The 16979-nt window shown below is 31.0% G+C and overlaps 1 protein-coding gene across 9 annotated transcripts in view; it reads left to right on the forward strand.

Moving 5' to 3' along the window:
* Positions 1-3698: 3698 nt before the first annotated feature.
* Positions 3699-16979, forward strand: part of LOC106075175 (meiosis-specific nuclear structural protein 1-like) — a 35025-nt gene continuing 21744 nt past the window's right edge. Inside the window, exons 1-13 of one of the 9 annotated variants that reach the window (XM_013236110.2) lie at positions 3699-3974; positions 7437-7715; positions 8139-8340; positions 9099-9207; positions 9542-9639; positions 10457-10536; positions 11289-11397; positions 11671-11768; positions 11872-11946; positions 12547-12647; positions 13917-14044; positions 14482-14637; positions 14892-15119. In XM_013236110.2, coding sequence (XP_013091564.2) covers positions 7561-7715; positions 8139-8340; positions 9099-9207; positions 9542-9639; positions 10457-10536; positions 11289-11397; positions 11671-11768; positions 11872-11946; positions 12547-12647; positions 13917-14044; positions 14482-14637; positions 14892-15119 — 1539 coding nt within the window. In that variant the 5' untranslated portion in view covers positions 3699-3974; positions 7437-7560. Of the gene's footprint in view, positions 3975-4419; positions 4550-5497; positions 5631-6347; positions 6448-7436; positions 7716-8138; positions 8341-9098; positions 9208-9541; positions 9640-10456; positions 10537-10900; positions 10981-11288; positions 11398-11670; positions 11769-11871; positions 11947-12546; positions 12648-13916; positions 14045-14481; positions 14638-14891; positions 15120-16979 lie in introns of those variants that run through there. The other 8 variants (XM_013236114.2, XM_013236113.2, XM_056020232.1 and 5 more) reach the window with 8 other exon arrangements.

A 16979-nucleotide genomic window follows, 5' to 3' on the forward strand; every position in this document is an offset into this window, starting at 1 on the left:
CCTATTTCCTTACCCTAACCTCAACTTTAACGGTACAGAAACTGTCAATGTAAACTATACATTACGTCTAGAGGTAAAAGGCCAATTTCGCACAGTAATGTAACCGATAGCAAATCAGTTAATGAGCCCATTAGCTGGCTTAAATATATAGCTGCTCCTGCTCCTCCTTTGAAGTTGGAGATGAGCTTATTTCTCGTTTCCTATTAATTTGAACATGGCTATGGAGTCCAATACTCGCTCTAAAAAAATCACGGGAAGGTATTGAGTCAGCTGTGTCACGTGTTTATTACGTTTATTTAACTGGCAGGTCTTGATGCTATAAACTTGTGACATATGTGGGTTCGGAGGTGCCTTGATTACAGTTCAAACACTTTAACAAGTAATGAAGTAACAAAGTGCTGATATGTTTTCTTTAGTTTTAATTATTTAAAACTTGAACTTGAAACAATAAATGTACGTACAAAGATATATACAACAGATACAGGATTCAGTGAAAATGATCAATGAGTAAATATTTACTTTAAAAACTAGCGACTTCTAAGACTAACTTTCTAGCTCTCTCTCGTCTCAAGCTAACACTCCGCCTTTTATATCTTTCTTTAGGATAAAGAACAGTGACAATTCAATACCCATCCTTGACTCCTTGACCCGTTTACATTTAATTTTCCTTTTGATTGTTAATTATGTTTCCCTGCTGTAGCCTTGAACTAAGCTTTAATCAGCGTCTTTCTGGCATTGAAGCGTGAGTGCGCTGACCCGATTTGAGATAGGTACAATGTCCTCATTCTGTGAACAGCGAGGTGTCACTAGGAACTGTATTTTGTAATTTAAGCTATGTTAATTTTGTTTCCCTGCTGTAGTCTTGAGCTAAGTTTTAATCGGCGTCTTTCTGGCATTTAAGCGTTGGTACGCTGACCTGATTTGAGATAGGTACAATGTCCTCATTTTGTAAACAATGAGGTGTCACTAGGGACGTGACAAGCTGCAGATATGCCTCCTTTTTTCTCACCTTCCTTTGTTCTTTGCTGATTACATTGATTTCCTCCGACACTCACAGCTTCACGCAATGAGAAGAAATCGAGAGCTATAGCGTTTTCCAACCGTGAATGTCTACCTCATACTCCTTGAGAGAGGGTATCTTTGTAACGCTTGAGTTGACCCCCCCCCTCTTTCCTGAGAGCGCTTTCCTGCACACAGCTCCCCATAGAGGAAGTATACCGACTACAATTGGGACCATTTATTGTGGCATGGATACTGTTCATCTGTAACAACCGTACGATTTCAAAGTCTGTTATGTGGTCAAACCAACTGAAATTAACCCGATTGATTATTCTCTAATTCAGCTCTAATAATCGCCTGTGCCCCAACTATGTCCAACCCAGACAAAATATTAGGTAGGTAACGTACACATTAAGTGGTACTTATCAACTTGCCTTTAGCTCCTCTACCGCCTTAAAATGATTTTCAAAACTAAAATGTAGGCCTACTAAAATGCTTGTGACCGGTCAATTCACCCCCGGTCACTTCATCCCTGGTCAATTCATCTCTGTTCACTTCATCCTCGGTCATTTCATCCCCAATTAAATATTTTTCTTAGTCATTGTGTAATTGTTTAGGCCCTACTAAAGGCTTTGCCATGAAGCCCTCATTTCATATGTTTCTATTGAATACTTTTTGATATTTTTGGGCATGTATTTGTAGTGTTTATAGTGTTTCTTTTTCTCTTTCCTTTTTTTTTTTTTTTTTGTTGTTGTTGTTGTTTTAGCGTCTTCAAAATTAATCTTTTCTGCCTGTAGGTGTATTCTAGTTTTAGTATTTATGTTAAAATATCTTGTCCTCTGGCTCAGCAAAAAAGGCACCCCAACATTAAACTCTTGTTCTCTACTTAAATAGTGAGTCCAGCTATTACTCTTCTGACATTTTCATATTGTTTAAACTTCTTTGTCTGTTGCAATAATATGCCAGTTTGATTTGACAAGAGTTATCTTAATAGCATTTTTAGATAATGTGTGACACTTTTCGTAGAGAGAACATCATGGTGTTCTTCCTTATCCGCCGCTACGCCAATATTTAAGCCATTAATTTGAAGTTACTCTTCTTTAGTGTTGACTTTTTTCCAAGTACATATAACCTAATAGTAAAGCAATAAGAGGTACACATGTTTGCAGAGAAAGCTGGGAATGGTCTTCAAGCTGCGCCTCTATTGTCTGCATTTTCAAAGCGGTGTAAAGAGCTTCTATCGCCGTCACACATTCATCAAATCGTCCTTTCACGGTTCTAACAGTAGTATAATGAACACTCCCGCGATTTGTTTATATTATAGTCATTTTAATGATACTCCAGTATGATTTATTAAAAGTACGCCATCGAATGGTAGAAGCGGCGAAGAAAGAAAACAATTTTTAAAGTTGTTTTTTTACATTGCCTGCACTCCTTCATAAATTACAGATATGCTAATTTAGCTGCATTATCATATCCCTGATCTTCAAACTCGAATACAAGCCTTTCTTTATCTTTGAAGAGAAAACCATGAAACATTCTCTTTCATTTGAACAATTCCATTGCTAAAGTTAAAATATCTTATATCTTATTATGTTAGGCGTGTTCTGATACAAGATATCACAGTGCTTTGTAGCATTTGTCTCTTGGCGTCTAAAAACGCTATAAATTCTGGAAAGTAACATGGTAGTGCATATTGCAGTTTTGAAATCTTATAAGTTATTTATTCCAGTACTAGGTCATATTTGGAAAATATTTCCACAATTTCAAGACAATTTTCTTTTTTAATGAAGACTCACCTTCAATTTTTTCCAAGAAATGCCGCATTTTCTTTAAAAAAAAAAAAAAAAGAAGAAAAAATAACACTGTGATGTCAAACATTAAATTCTGTGCAAGATGTTTCTCATTCCCCCCCCCCTTCTTTTACGTTGATCAAATCAATGATTTCCCTGTCAACTTTTGCAGTCTGTTTGTCAAAGATTTCTAGATCTTAAATCTTCTTGTGGTCTTTCTATTTTTTAACATGTTAAAACAACAAAAGGGGTAAAACATATTGCTTTTGAATTTTTACCCATTATGTATAATTTTAGATAAAAAATTCGTATAATTTTGAATCTTTCACATTTTTTTTTCAAGTGGTCTGTTTTCTTGCAAAAGTGTATTTTTACTACTTGGGTGTCAGACCCTATTGGGTGTCATCCAGTGCGGCCCACACCCCCCGCACCCTTAGTGACGCCACTGTTATGAAGAAGCTTAACAAAAAACTTATTATCGTTCTTATCTTATCTTATATAATACAGACGTTACTTCAAAAAAGAAGATGATTACGTCCTACGCGTCATGCATTTAGTCATGCATATTAACCAATGACTTAAATTCTGCCAAGTCACTGGTTTTCCTGGCTAGCTCAGGCAACCCATTCCATGCTCTAACTGCGAATAATTAAATAATTAAATTTAAATCACAGTACTTGTTGCAACGATAGCAAAAAGCGGCAATTGGTAAATGCGTAAGTTTAATCCGTAAATTACCAAAAATTTCAAATTTACTGAATTACACTTAAATACATCACTTCACATACGTTGTTACATCATGGTTATATCAATGCTTGGGCACGACATGGCCTAAAACAACAAAATATCAAATCATATCAATGCTATGCATACGTCTACGTATTAATAGCTACTATCACCCTGACAACAAAATGGCTGACAGACGCTTCAAATATTTACTTTTCTATGAAAAATAACTTTTCATGTTTAATTTTCAAATCTCCAAAAATAAAAATATAGACAAATGAAAAAATGATATTAAATATTTTCATTGTGTTTAGATTAAATAAATAGAGTGACTTAGAAATTAGAAATACGCGAGGAACGTAATCATCTTCTTAGTCTTCTAACATCTTTTTTAAAGTAACGACTAGATAGAGTCTACGACCTGTTAGTGTTACGTACGTCTGTACTACTCTGTCTGTATGTCTGACTCTAACTCTATTCATTTTTTGTACACTGTATAGATCTACTGTATACTATGTGAATCGATGTGTATTTCAAAATAAGATAAGAATATAAGATAATCATAATAATAATGATTTATAATCATAAATCAATAAGATAGAAGTCTAGATTATAGATAGAATAGATCTAGCTGATATTATATATTATATAAATTAATAAATCTAGATCTAGATCTTAATTAAGTTATAAGACACAGATGTAGTTACGCTATAGTTACAGAAGTTACTTCACTTTCAAAAGAGAAAATATATATGACTAGTCACTAATATGATAATACTATAATAATTATCTTATCTTATCTTATATAATACAGACGTTACTTCAAAAAAGAAGATGATTACGTCCTACGCGTCATGCATTTAGTCATGCATATTAACCAATGACTTAAATTCTGCCAAGTCACTGGTTTTCCTGGCTAGCTCAGGCAACCCATTCCATGCTCTAATAGCACTAGGGAAGAAGGAGTATTTGTACAAATTTGTCCTAGCATATGGGATGAGGAATGTGCCTTTATCTTTGTGTCTTTCAGAGTATTTTATTAAATTTTGTTTTTGTATTTGAAGATTATGGTTCAGTGTTTTATGTATGATTGCTACTTTACTTTTGAGCCTTCTGTCCTGAAGGCTTTCTAAATTTAGTGATTTTACTAAAGGTGTTACTCTAGTCAAATGTGAATATTCGTTTGTTATGAATTTCACTGCTCTATTTTGTGTCTGTTCCAGTTTCTTAATGTTTTCTTGAGTTGAGGGGTCCCAAACGGAGGATGCATATTCTATTATTGGCCTAACCAAGGTTAAGTAACATTTTAGTTTTATGTTCTTATTTGATTTATAGAAATTTCTTTTAATAAATCCTAATGCTTTGTTTGATTTTTTTGTAGTTTCATCAATATGTGGATTCCATGATAGTTTTTCATTTATTATAACACCTAGGTATTTTGCGTTTTTAGTCTGTGATACTGGTTTGCCATGAATAAGATAAGTGGAATTAATTTGTTTTAGTTTTTTTGTTACTCTTAACAACTGACATTTTTCTGGGTGGAAAGACATGCTCCAATTTGATTCCCATTTCTGTAATTCATCTAATTCTCTTTGTAAAATATCTGTGTCTTGTGTTGTTTTTATTGTTCTATATATTATGCAATCGTCTGCAAATAATCTGACTTTTGTTCCTGAACTAATGCAATTTGGTAAATCATTTATGTAAATTAAAAATAGTAGTGGACCCAAGACTGTACCTTGAGGTACACCTGAGTTTACTGTTATCGGTGTTGATTTAGAGCCATTTATTATTACAGTTTGTTCTCTCCCTATCAGAAAGTCTTTAATCCACTGATGCAGTGGACCATTAATGCCGAAATATTTTAATTTTTTAAGCAAACTATGGTGGTGAACTTTGTCAAAAGCCTTAGAAAAATCTAGTAAGATAGCATCTATTTGTTCACTATTATCTAAACCTTTTGAAAAATCATCAATTAGTCCTATTAGTTGTGTTTCACATGATCTATATTTCCTAAAGCCATGTTGGTATGGTGTGAGGACATTATGTTTGTCTAAGTGGTTTATGATGTTGCTACATATTATGTGTTCTAGGATTTTACATGTGATGCTGGTAAGTGATACTGGTCTGTAGTTCCCTGGGTCAGATTTTTCTCCTTTTTTAAATAGGGGGGTGACATTAGCTTCTTTCCAGTCCTTTGGTACTCTGCCCTGGTTAAGTGAAGCCTGAAAGAGTATTTTGAACACTGGGGCTAGCTCATTACTTAGTTCTTTGAGTAATCTAGCTGGAATACCATCAGGTCCAGAAGCTTTATTTGGTTTGGTGTTGGCTAATAGTTTTTGAATTCCATTTTCTTGTACTACTATATCTTCTATGTTGTCTACTTGGTTCAAATTCAGTAATATGTCTTTGTCTCCTGGGGCTGAGAATGCTGATGCAAAGTATTTGTTTAGAATGTTTGCTTTAGTTTCATTATCATTATGTATTATGTTATGTTCATCTTTTAATGGCGCTACGCCTGTTGTTTCCATTTTCTTAGACTTAATGTATGACCATAGGTTTTTGTTGTTATCTTTAGATATTACATTGTTTATGTATTCACTCTGCATCTGTCTGCTTACTTTTTGGGTTAAGTGTTTAATTTTTATATACTTTTTGTAAACTCTTTCTGCATTAGTTTCTTTAAATTTTCTATAGAGGTTTTCCTTCTGTTTACAAAGCTTCTTTAGTCTATTATTAAACCAGCATTTATTTATTTTGTTTGATGTGTATTTAGTTGGTATATGATTTTCTATTATGCTTTTAAGATGGTTTTTAATGAAATTCCAGAGGTCATCGACTGGTTGGTTAATGTCTTTTTCTAATAAGAATGTTTGTTGAAAGTTTAGTGCAGCTTGGTGTAGTTGTGTTAGGTTACATTTATTCCAGAGTAAGATTTTTCTTTTGGGTTTTGTATTGGCTACTGCTTTTATCTGACTGTGTATTTTTATGATCTCATGGTCTGATAATACTAGTATTAAGTGTAGATTAATACTAATAATATAGTCAATATTCATAACTCAGTTTAATCTTGCCTCATAAAAAAATATATACTAGATCTAGATCTATAATCTATATAGTAATATTAATTAATACTAATATAGTACTGCCATACATTTTAGTGGGCGAAAAACACTTGCCTTGGAGACCTCCATTTTGATCATTGTAGTGAGCTTCCAGTTTTCCCAAACTCTTGGTCAAATTGGTCTAATTTGAGTGTAGTACGTGAAGATCATTGTGGTCTTCCCAGTGTGTTTTTATCACCTCTTCTAGGAACAGGTCATCTTGAATTGTGGATCTGAGGTAGCAGATCTCATATGCAGCTTCTAGTTTTGTGTTCATCAATGAAGATGGAGGGTGTTGTTGTATCCTCTGAAGAATCTTAAAAGGAGTGTGTAACACTGAAATACTTGCTCAAACAGATCTTTGCAGCATCTTACAAATCTTAGACCTTGCCACTTGCGATGGCTTGGTCATGTCCACTCGATGGAGGATATGCAATTGTATTCTGAAAGTCATCCTTTATGGTCAACTCGCAACTGAATCAGAAAAAACTGGTCATCCACACCTCCATTATGTGGATGTAATCAAACAGGACCTTAAAGCAGTGGATGTTGAGGCTGACCACTGGGAAGACATAGCCCTTGATTGAATTATGTGGTGACCAAGGAAGCTACAAAAGTATAATATGGACAGCAAAAAAGCATTGGCCTCAGCTCTGGAAAAAAATTATGCCTAACAAATGGCTGGCTCCTCTACCAACAAAGATTTTTTTTTTCATTTGACTAATGTTTCTTTTTTAATTTCTTTCTAGATTGGACATTTTATGCTTTATCTGAATTATTTCAAGTCATTCTGTTTTGTTTTTTTAATATCTAGGCAAAATAGAAAATCGTAGTAAAGGTACTGTGAATATGCACATACACACAGTAGATTAACAATTATAAAAGACCTATAATAGTGACAATTGGAATTAGATCTAAAGAGAAGTTCATTTCAAACAATGGTACTAACAGACTTACCTTTTGATAAAAGTAAACTTTTACATTCACGATATAATTTAATAAGACGTCCAGAGAGTGCCCCTAACCCTTTCATCTCCAAGGAAGAAGAAAGAAATGATGCTGAAGAAACTAAAGAATATGCTGCTTTTTTAAAGTAACTATTTTTTTAAATTTTGATTACTTTTTAGTTTAACCTACTTTATAGTTTTGATAAATAGAGCTATTGGAATCTATACTTATACTATTAATTTCAAAGAAAAATATGGTTGCAATATCCTCAGCTAATATGCTAGTTTTCAAAGCACAATTTTTAAATTAAACAAAGAAGTCAAAATCTCTAAATTCAGAAAAAAAAAAGATTACTAAAGAGTTAATTTTAATTTTTGTTATTGTACCTAAAGTGCATTTATTGTTATTTAAAATTAATTTGCAGAAAAAGTTTTCAAAATATACTTTCATAAGAATATGATTCATTAGAAAAAGTATGTAACACTTTTAATTTCTATGGATTATGTTAAACAGTTGGTATTTCTATTTAAAAGAAGCCTTAATTTCATACTTTTTTTTTCTATTCAAGAGCTCAAGAAAGAAAAGTTGGACCCAGTGGTTTTCTGGACTCCAATCGATATAGTTATACATATTCTCTTAAGAAGGATAAACATAAAACAACCCCTAGGTCAAAATCTAGATATGGAACAACTCCTGAAAATGTTGTCTTATTTTCTTCTTACATGCAAGACAATGAAAAAGATTATCAAAAGAAAATGCGAGTCATTGAGGTAACCTTTTTTTAATGAAAAGTTTGTACACATTATTTCTGCCACACCCAATTTCGGGTCAAGTTGAAATTTTGCACAATTATTTCTTTTATATACCAACACAAGAATCAATAAAAAAAAATTTAATCAATTAGTTAATTAACTATTGATAATTAATTATTTTGTTTTCTATCTCAAACAAGGGAAAGAAATTTTACTTGACTGAAACAGTGATATAAGTTGAATTAGTCCCCCCTTATGTTTGTAGAAAAAAATTATCAATAATTGTATAAACTACTTTCATAAGCAGCCTCCCTGACACAGTGGTTATTGTATTGACTTGAGGAGCTGAGGAGCTCATAGCACTTGAGTTTGAATTCATGACACTCACATTTGTTTTTTATAAATACATTTATAAAGCGATGACCCAGATACCCCCCTTCTTTCTTGCTTCTACCCCTTTCCAAGTGGTCCAGACAAGGGATAGGATTATAGAGTATTGAGAAATCTAGCATGAAATTATGCTAAACAAAAACAATTGGTTAAACTATTTCTAATCGCACAGTTTTATTATTGTTAGTCTAGATCTATTACAAATTTAATTACATGACTGATCCAAACTAATTAACACAGCTACACTTAATATAAGCTTTGTTTTTTTCTAAAGTATTTTTTTTTTATTTTGCTTCTTATAAATAGTTTATCAAATATGCAGTAACTTGTTTTTGTTTAATAAGTAGTGAGCAATTAAAAATAATATATTTTTAATTTGTTCCTAGGACCATATGTGGCAACACAAACAAGAAGAAAGAGAACTCAAAAGAATAGAAGGAGATATCATAAAAAATCAACGTTTAGTGAGACACACTTTGAGAGATTATGAAAATGGTAATTTTTTTTTAAATTTTAAATATTTTAACATATCTTTCAAAAGAGGATGTAATGTTTTTGTACTTCTTTAGCCAAGGACAGATAAGATAAATAAGAGTAATGGAACCAGCACAGCAAACAACTGCCTTTTCCATTGCACTGTCAAGTATTCATTAGAGCTGAAATGACTTGGAGAAAATTCTAGTCTTCATTGTGATCTGTAATGGTTTTGCAACCAAACTTAGCCTGTTAACAACTCAGCCAGGATAACTCTTTTTTAGTATAGGTTTTGCTACATAATTTTGAAATATTAATGAAATATAAATATATGTAATAAATTTGTGTTCAACAGCTGTAAATAAAAAGAAGTTTTCAGAGGAAAAGAAACTGAATCACTCTTTAGAGAGATTCACTTTAATGTCTAGAGAACATTTGCATAAAAAGGAAGAGGTAAGATATATTGCAGTTACAAAGAGATAATTGTCTTCTTATAATTACTTTTTTTAACTGTTAAAATATTTTTTGTTCAAGAATCAATGTCAAGCATTACTTCTTCAATTCTATTACAAAATTGAATATAAAGTCATGGATCATTATCTTTATATAGAATGTAAAAATCATGAATCATTATGTTTTAAATATGTACGGTATTCAGAAAATGTTTTCCTAACAATGCAAAATAATTTGAGATTTATTATTTCAATTTTAATAAATCCTAACATTTTCTACATATAATTTTTTCTTTAGACTAAAATTAGTTATATGTTACTAATGGCAGTTATCTTTTGTATATTTTTCTTCATTTGTTTTTAGATGTATTTAAGCTGATTTGTCTACTTTAAATAGTATCATTTACAGTTGTAATTGTAATGTTTTCATGTTTTTTTTACTTCACCCCCTCACCACACAGCAACACATAGGAAGAAACTCAACTCATTTTTTAATTAACTAGCTGCAACTAATTACATTAATAAATTACAAGCCTTTTATATAGATTCTAAACCTCCATATTTCTAACACGTCACTCATTTAAATATCAACAATCTGAGTGTCAATCAAACTTTGCTATTAACAACTCCAATAGTACCAGTCAGGAATTGTCCCTTAAGATCAGACTGTATGCATACACCTGTATGTCTTTCTTTCATCAATACTGTTATTACAGTCACATTTATCTAATTATAAAGGCTTAGACCTAAATGTAAAAAAGATTAAAGTAAACAACTCTTTTAAACAACAGAATCTTTTTTCAAACAAAACTTTTCAGGAATCTAAAAAGCGTACTCTCTGTAATAGAACAGATAACCTTGCTCAGAAAGGTACCTCTAGAAGACAATATTTAAGACTGTAAGTTAATGTTATAAAGTAAATGGTGGCATGATAGTTACCATTCAATTATTCTGTATGCAAATGCTCAAACATTTAAAACTTCACATTTTTTTTATTATACTTATTTATAACTTTAACATAACTTTCTATTCTTTTACATTAAAAATAAACAAATTTTTTGCTCTTCTTCCTTTAGAAATTTTAAATATAGTAAAATCTACATGAACTTTGAAGTGCTTTCAATTTTGTTTTAATTAGATTTTGTAGCTTTAACAATTTTCTTATGTTGTTTTTTTACGCATTGTGCTAACAATATTAATTTGAAAAGTAATGTGGAAAAAAACAACAACACAAAAATGTTACTGATAAAAATAAATTGCAGAACGATAAACAGGAATTTCTGGATTCTCACAATGAGACTTTGGCCTATAATAGTCAAGCTAGGAAATTGGAGCTACAGTTGTGAGTGATATCAAACCAATTGTGAGGTTGAAGTTTTAATTGTTTGAGTAATGTTTAGCTTACACAAATTAGTAAAAGATGAATATGTATAATAATATGTATGAATAATATGTATGTTAATTAAAGAGACAAATTTATTTGTTGTGTCAAAAAATATTAGGTCATTGCTTAAAATAATTTCTTATGCTAGAATCATCAAATTAATGCTAGTTTTGCATTTATGGATAAAACAATTAGAGGTAATATATAAAGTTGTATTGTCGGTTTATCTTACATTAAAAAATTGGATTTTAAATATTTTTTTTTAGATCTGACCTTGAACGTCTCTATATTGCAAAAAGAACTGCTATTGAATTAAAAAGGTCAGAGGTATTGAGATTGAGTCAAGATTTTGAGGCTAAGCTAAGGCATAAAGAGGTAAGGAAGTGAAATTACCACCATTTATTTATAAAATTTATATTTATCCTTTATAGTTTAATTTAATTTATTTATATTTTAAAAAACATGAACTGTAATTTTATTTTTGGAAAAGATTTGATATTTCTCAATTTTTCATTGCTATGAATTTTGATACACATTTTTTTCATAGACAACAATTTAAATGACATTTCATTTTAAAATTACTGTAGCTTAAATATTTTATGTATAATTAAACCAAATCAAAGACCATACACTTTTTTTTTATCTTAGCAAGAGCAACATAGACTGAAGCAAGAATTAGCAGACTTGGCCATCACTCTGAACTTAGAAACCCAGAAAGCAAGAGTACATAAATTCGAGTTCAAAAAGTATTTTCTTTCTGTTTCAAATGTCAATTATTAGTATTTTATACCTGACACTCTAAATAATATTGAAACTTTGTAAGAGACAAAATCTTAAATTATATTTCAGGGAAAAAGAAAAGGAGAAGACAGATCATATACAAGAAGACCTTAGTGCACAAAACACTCTTGAAAAAAATTTAATGTTAGTATTTTCAGATTAAGGATACGATTAATTTGGTGCAGTGATCATTGTTATTAATTTTTAAAAATTAAGTAAGAGTTATTCTGGCTTTCCAAAGGCGAAAAAAAAAAGCCTCAATGATTAACCCTTCTGTTTTGCGTAGTGCATATGTGTCTACAAACAAATTGAGAATTTGTGGTTTACCAGACCTGTTGAGACAGAGATCTCTAGACTTCTTAACAGAAAAGTTATTTGTATCTATAAAATAAAAAAAAACAACTTGAAAAACAATTAAAAAAAAAAAAGGGAAAGTGTTTGCATTGTTTTATAGATAGTAGGCTGTACTAATGACAATCATATTTAGAAGATTCCAGTATTGTTCATATGTAAAAATGTGCTTTCTGTTTTATTTTAGTGAATTGCTAACAACTAATTTTTAATTATTTTTTGAATGTCATGACACAGAGCTTAGATTTTTGGGCAGTCAACTGAGTACCAAATTGTATTTATAGTCTTTTCAGTAACTCGGAGAAAAAAAAAACTTTTTTTTTTAGAATTATAATTAAACATTTTTTTTACCAATTTCTCTTTTATTTACTTATGTCCCTTTCTTTATTTCAGGAATAGCAACAATGATATAAAAGCTTCAATGATGAGCAAGAATCAACTAGATATGGATTTGGCTGTAACTAAATCACACTTGGAGATTAAAAAGAGAGATGGTACGTGGTCCTATGTAAAAACATATTCTAGTTCAAAAATTGTTTTACTGATTTAGCTCTCAATGATCTCAAAAACTAGATCTTCATATCAATAATATTTTGTTTACACTATGTACAACAGATTTTGTGACTTTATACAAAGCAATTTTCAGGCTTAATTAAAGGGGCTACAATATCTAATGATAACATTCTCCAGTTGGTTTCAGTCAGTTTACAATTCCACTACAGTTATTAAATAAGAGGTACTATGTAAAGCTTCAGCTAACCGTTTTTTACGAGATGCGAGGCTTGATGATGTGTAAGGTCTTTTGATATCACCTCCAATCAATCCATATGTTGTTTTGGCTTTCCTTTTCCTCTATACTAAGCATTTGCTGGTTTGTAGTTTCTTATCAACCAATTTATTCTTTGTCAGATCATGTATTTGTTTAGACTAGTAGCATTAGCCATGGTTCTAATGGCATCATATCTTTTATGATCTGCCTGCTGTTCTTATAAAGCATTTCTGAGAACAAACTGTGAATTGCTTAAGTTTGGTTTCCCTTTTTTTTCAGCATTTTTATGGCAAAGATTATACCTATTTGGCTTAGAAGAAATACAGTTTGTTTTTTTTTATTTTCTCTATATAATATGAACTGTTTAACTTTTTATCAACCTCTAAGAATTTCTACTTCCACAAAGAGGTATTCTTATAGTATTTTGTTTATAAAACTGCTCACTGTTGAATTAGGAATCTAGGCCTATCTATAACTGTCATAAATGAATGGATGACAGACCCTGCCCACCACCATCCCCAATTTTCCCATTGCCTGCAAGAGGTTTAAGCTTGAATGTAATTTTTCAATACTGAAGGAACTTTCAAAACATGTTAAAAAAAATAAAAAAAATATTGAATTCATTCTACTAATGACTTGTATGCATTTCATGTTTAAAATGTATGAATCGGTATATTTAATTTTATAATGTATATTATAAATTAAGTGTTGTCAACATTTAATTTACTTTTATCTAATAAACTTTATGCATTTTTACACCACATTGTAAAATGAAAAGCAGAAAGGGAAAAAAAATGATTACCATTAATAATGAACCATATTTATTTTTTATTTGTTTTGTTTTACATGCTTCAGATGTTCCTTCAGATTTAACTTAAGCACGTTTTTCCGATTTTTAAACTTTCTATTAGTCTTGCAAGCTATATTTGTAATCCTAGAAGTTTCTATTTCACCTTGTGAATTATTTTATTTATATTTTTAAAAATTCCTGTAGAACAACGTCACCTAACTGACACACAGATTCAGTTAAATAACAATTCTAATGCACAAAGAAAACTCAATAATTCTGCTGTGTTTGCTGGTTTGGACCTTAAGGCCAAAAATATTGAACACAAAGTTGATGTAAGTGATTTTTATTTTATGTTTGGTCTCTGATGTGTAGTCAGACTATGATCCTATTTTAAATCTCAATTTTATTGTTCCTGAAAAACATTTTTGTGATTTAAAAAAAAAAGCTCTTTTTTAATACAAATACATTTTTATTCTGATATTTAATAGAAGCATCATTTTTTCCTAAAGAAATTAGGTTTTAGAAAAGTAATTCTAATAATTCTGAAAGAATGGCGTGAATTTCGTAAGTGAGAAATTTTATGGATATTGAGAATGTAAATTTGTATACATTTATTAATAAAAACCTAGAAACAAAAAATAAATTAAAATTTCTTTAAGTTTATTATTTTCCTTTAGTATCGGTTTAGTATCTGGTTTTAGCATTGAAAAGTTAAATTATGCAATTTCTAATCCCAGCCTAGTTTCAAAAGATTGCATCATGATTTCAGGTTCATAACAAAAGAAGATTGTTTAAATTAAGAAACTATGTGCAAGAAAAAACAGAGAAAGAATCTGCTGAGAATGTTGTTCTAGAGCAGAAGTTCAAAGAGAGACAACTTGAAGCTCAGAGATACAAACATGAGGATGCTCTCAAGTTTTTCAGCGTAAGCTATCACAAACTAAACTAAACAATCAAATATTTTTAATTATTTTGAATTTAAAACTAAGTATAGTGATATAACTAAAATTTATCTATTCCTTTTTTTTTTTGGTTTATAAAATCTGACTAGAAAAGAAAAGATCACTTTAGTTAACTAATATTTTAATGATTTAAAATTTATTTTTAACATTATCAAATCAATCAACACTTGTAAAAGCTACTTTTGTTTTAAAATTTTCCTTTTTTCTGCACATTTAGAAAATGGTGAACAAAGGTGAAGAGAAGGAGCAGTCATTGTTTAGTACAGTGAGAACTGCCGAGTACAACAGGAAACAGCAGGAGCATTCAGTTCACAGACTTCAGAACAGTCTGGCAGAACATAAAAGAATCAATGCCAACAAAATCAAGGAGGAGATGGTCGAGAGACAGCGGAATGAGGAAACTGCACAGCATAAACTATTAAAAGAAAAGTCGGAGCTAGATAAGGTTATTGTTGTGTTACATATCTTGTGTTTCAAACTGTAGGGTATTTTATTTTACTTTATGGTAGATATCGAATCATATCTTAGTGGGGGTTTTTTTAATAGAAAAAAAAAAAATTTGCAAATATTTCAGTGAAAGAGTAGACATAGTTTGTTTAATAATTTCAGTTTTCTTATGAGGCTTTATTTGAAAATATTGTTTTTTTTCTCCTTTGAAACTCTCACCATCTTAATGTATTAATTATTATAGCTTTTATATAGCGCTACATCATGCTTATAGCATGCTCAGAGCGCTTTTGGTCCAATCTCATTTGTGGACCGGTGGGGGGAGGGATTATCTAGGAGTTGGTTTTCCGTGCTGCCTTTAGGCGCTCAGTAAACACAACTCATCCCGAGTCGGGTGTCGAACCTCGAGCCCCGTTCTAGATAGCCAAGCCAAGCTAAGTTCAAGCGCACTTGGCCTCTCAACCACGCTTCCCAAAGTAAAGTTAAAAAAAAAAAGTCCCCCTGAAACAGTGGTCGATAGAAAAGATGCTGCAAAGTAGGTCAATAGTTAATTTGGTTGTTCTCTGACCAGCATAGCAATCAACAGCTTTTATTTTACCTAGATGAGTTCAAAGATAACTTAATGTATATATATATAGATATACAGTGCTTTTTTTGTAAAAAAAAATAAGTGCTGGTACTAAGTGATTAGGTGCCGGTACTCAGTGATGGATAGCCTAACTTTTAACTACTAATAAATTAATTATAAACATTAAAATGCAAGAAAAGTAATAATTTTTTCCCCACATTGTAAAAGGTGCCGGTACGCCATACCGGTGCGTACCATCACAAACAAAGCACTATATAGGGGCCCATTTTACTTTTTAAAATAGACTGGTCTGGGTTGAAGCACTGTATTTTCAGGATTGTTTAACTTCTGGCTGGCTTAGCATCATGAATATCTAATCTCTTTTACAAAATGTAAATTTAACTGAAAATATTTTAAAACGTGCTGCTAGACACATGAATCTAATCTAGTAGTTTGACTTGATCACATTCATTAGTAATCTTAGGATAAATGCTCAGTAAATGTCTTAGCTAGACTAAGATGCAGTGTCTGAGCCTTTGATGCATGTGGTCCAGGATGTACTAGCAAGCTTTTTATGAAAAAAAAAAAAGTGTTGTAGTTAAAAAAGTATAAGAAAGAAAGGAAGGAAGAAAAATATGAAAGGGCTTATATGATTCTTATTATCTCTATTTAAAAAATTCCATCTATTATTATATAAAAAAAAGATAAATATAATCATTGAATATTGTGTTATTATTATAATTGCAGTAAAATATGTTAGATTTATAGAGACCTTTGATTTTTTACTAATATTAAGAAATTTGTCTAGCGGAAAAAAAATAATTTATTGTTGAAGAAGGGAATGAAGAATGAATAAAGGGTTACAGGAGGGGAAGTTTAGAAAAAGAAAGGGAGTGAATGCCATGTGACTATTTTACTAGACTTTCAAATCTAAGTTATTGGTCTTTCTGTTTTTTTCTTTTTTATCGGCCCCCGAAAGGGGAAAAGACGCTATTATTTTTTGTGGAATGTCTGTCCGTCCGTCCGTTCGCCCATCCCGTTTAGATCTCGTAAACTAGAAAAGATAGTGAAAATCAGACATCATAATATTTTAGACCATTCAAAGTTCTGATGCAACGGCTACTTTTTTCTTTTTTGAAAGGGAAAAATCTAATTTTTTAAATCACATATGCAAGCAGTTTTTACATAAAATGACACCACTTTTACTACTATTCACTATTAATAGTAACAAACACAGGAGTCTATATAGTACGGGTGAGCACAATCAACCATACCATTAATACATTTATG

This window comes from Biomphalaria glabrata, chromosome 2, assembly GCF_947242115.1.
Source record: "Biomphalaria glabrata chromosome 2, xgBioGlab47.1, whole genome shotgun sequence".
Classification (NCBI taxonomy): Eukaryota; Metazoa; Mollusca; class Gastropoda; family Planorbidae; genus Biomphalaria; species Biomphalaria glabrata.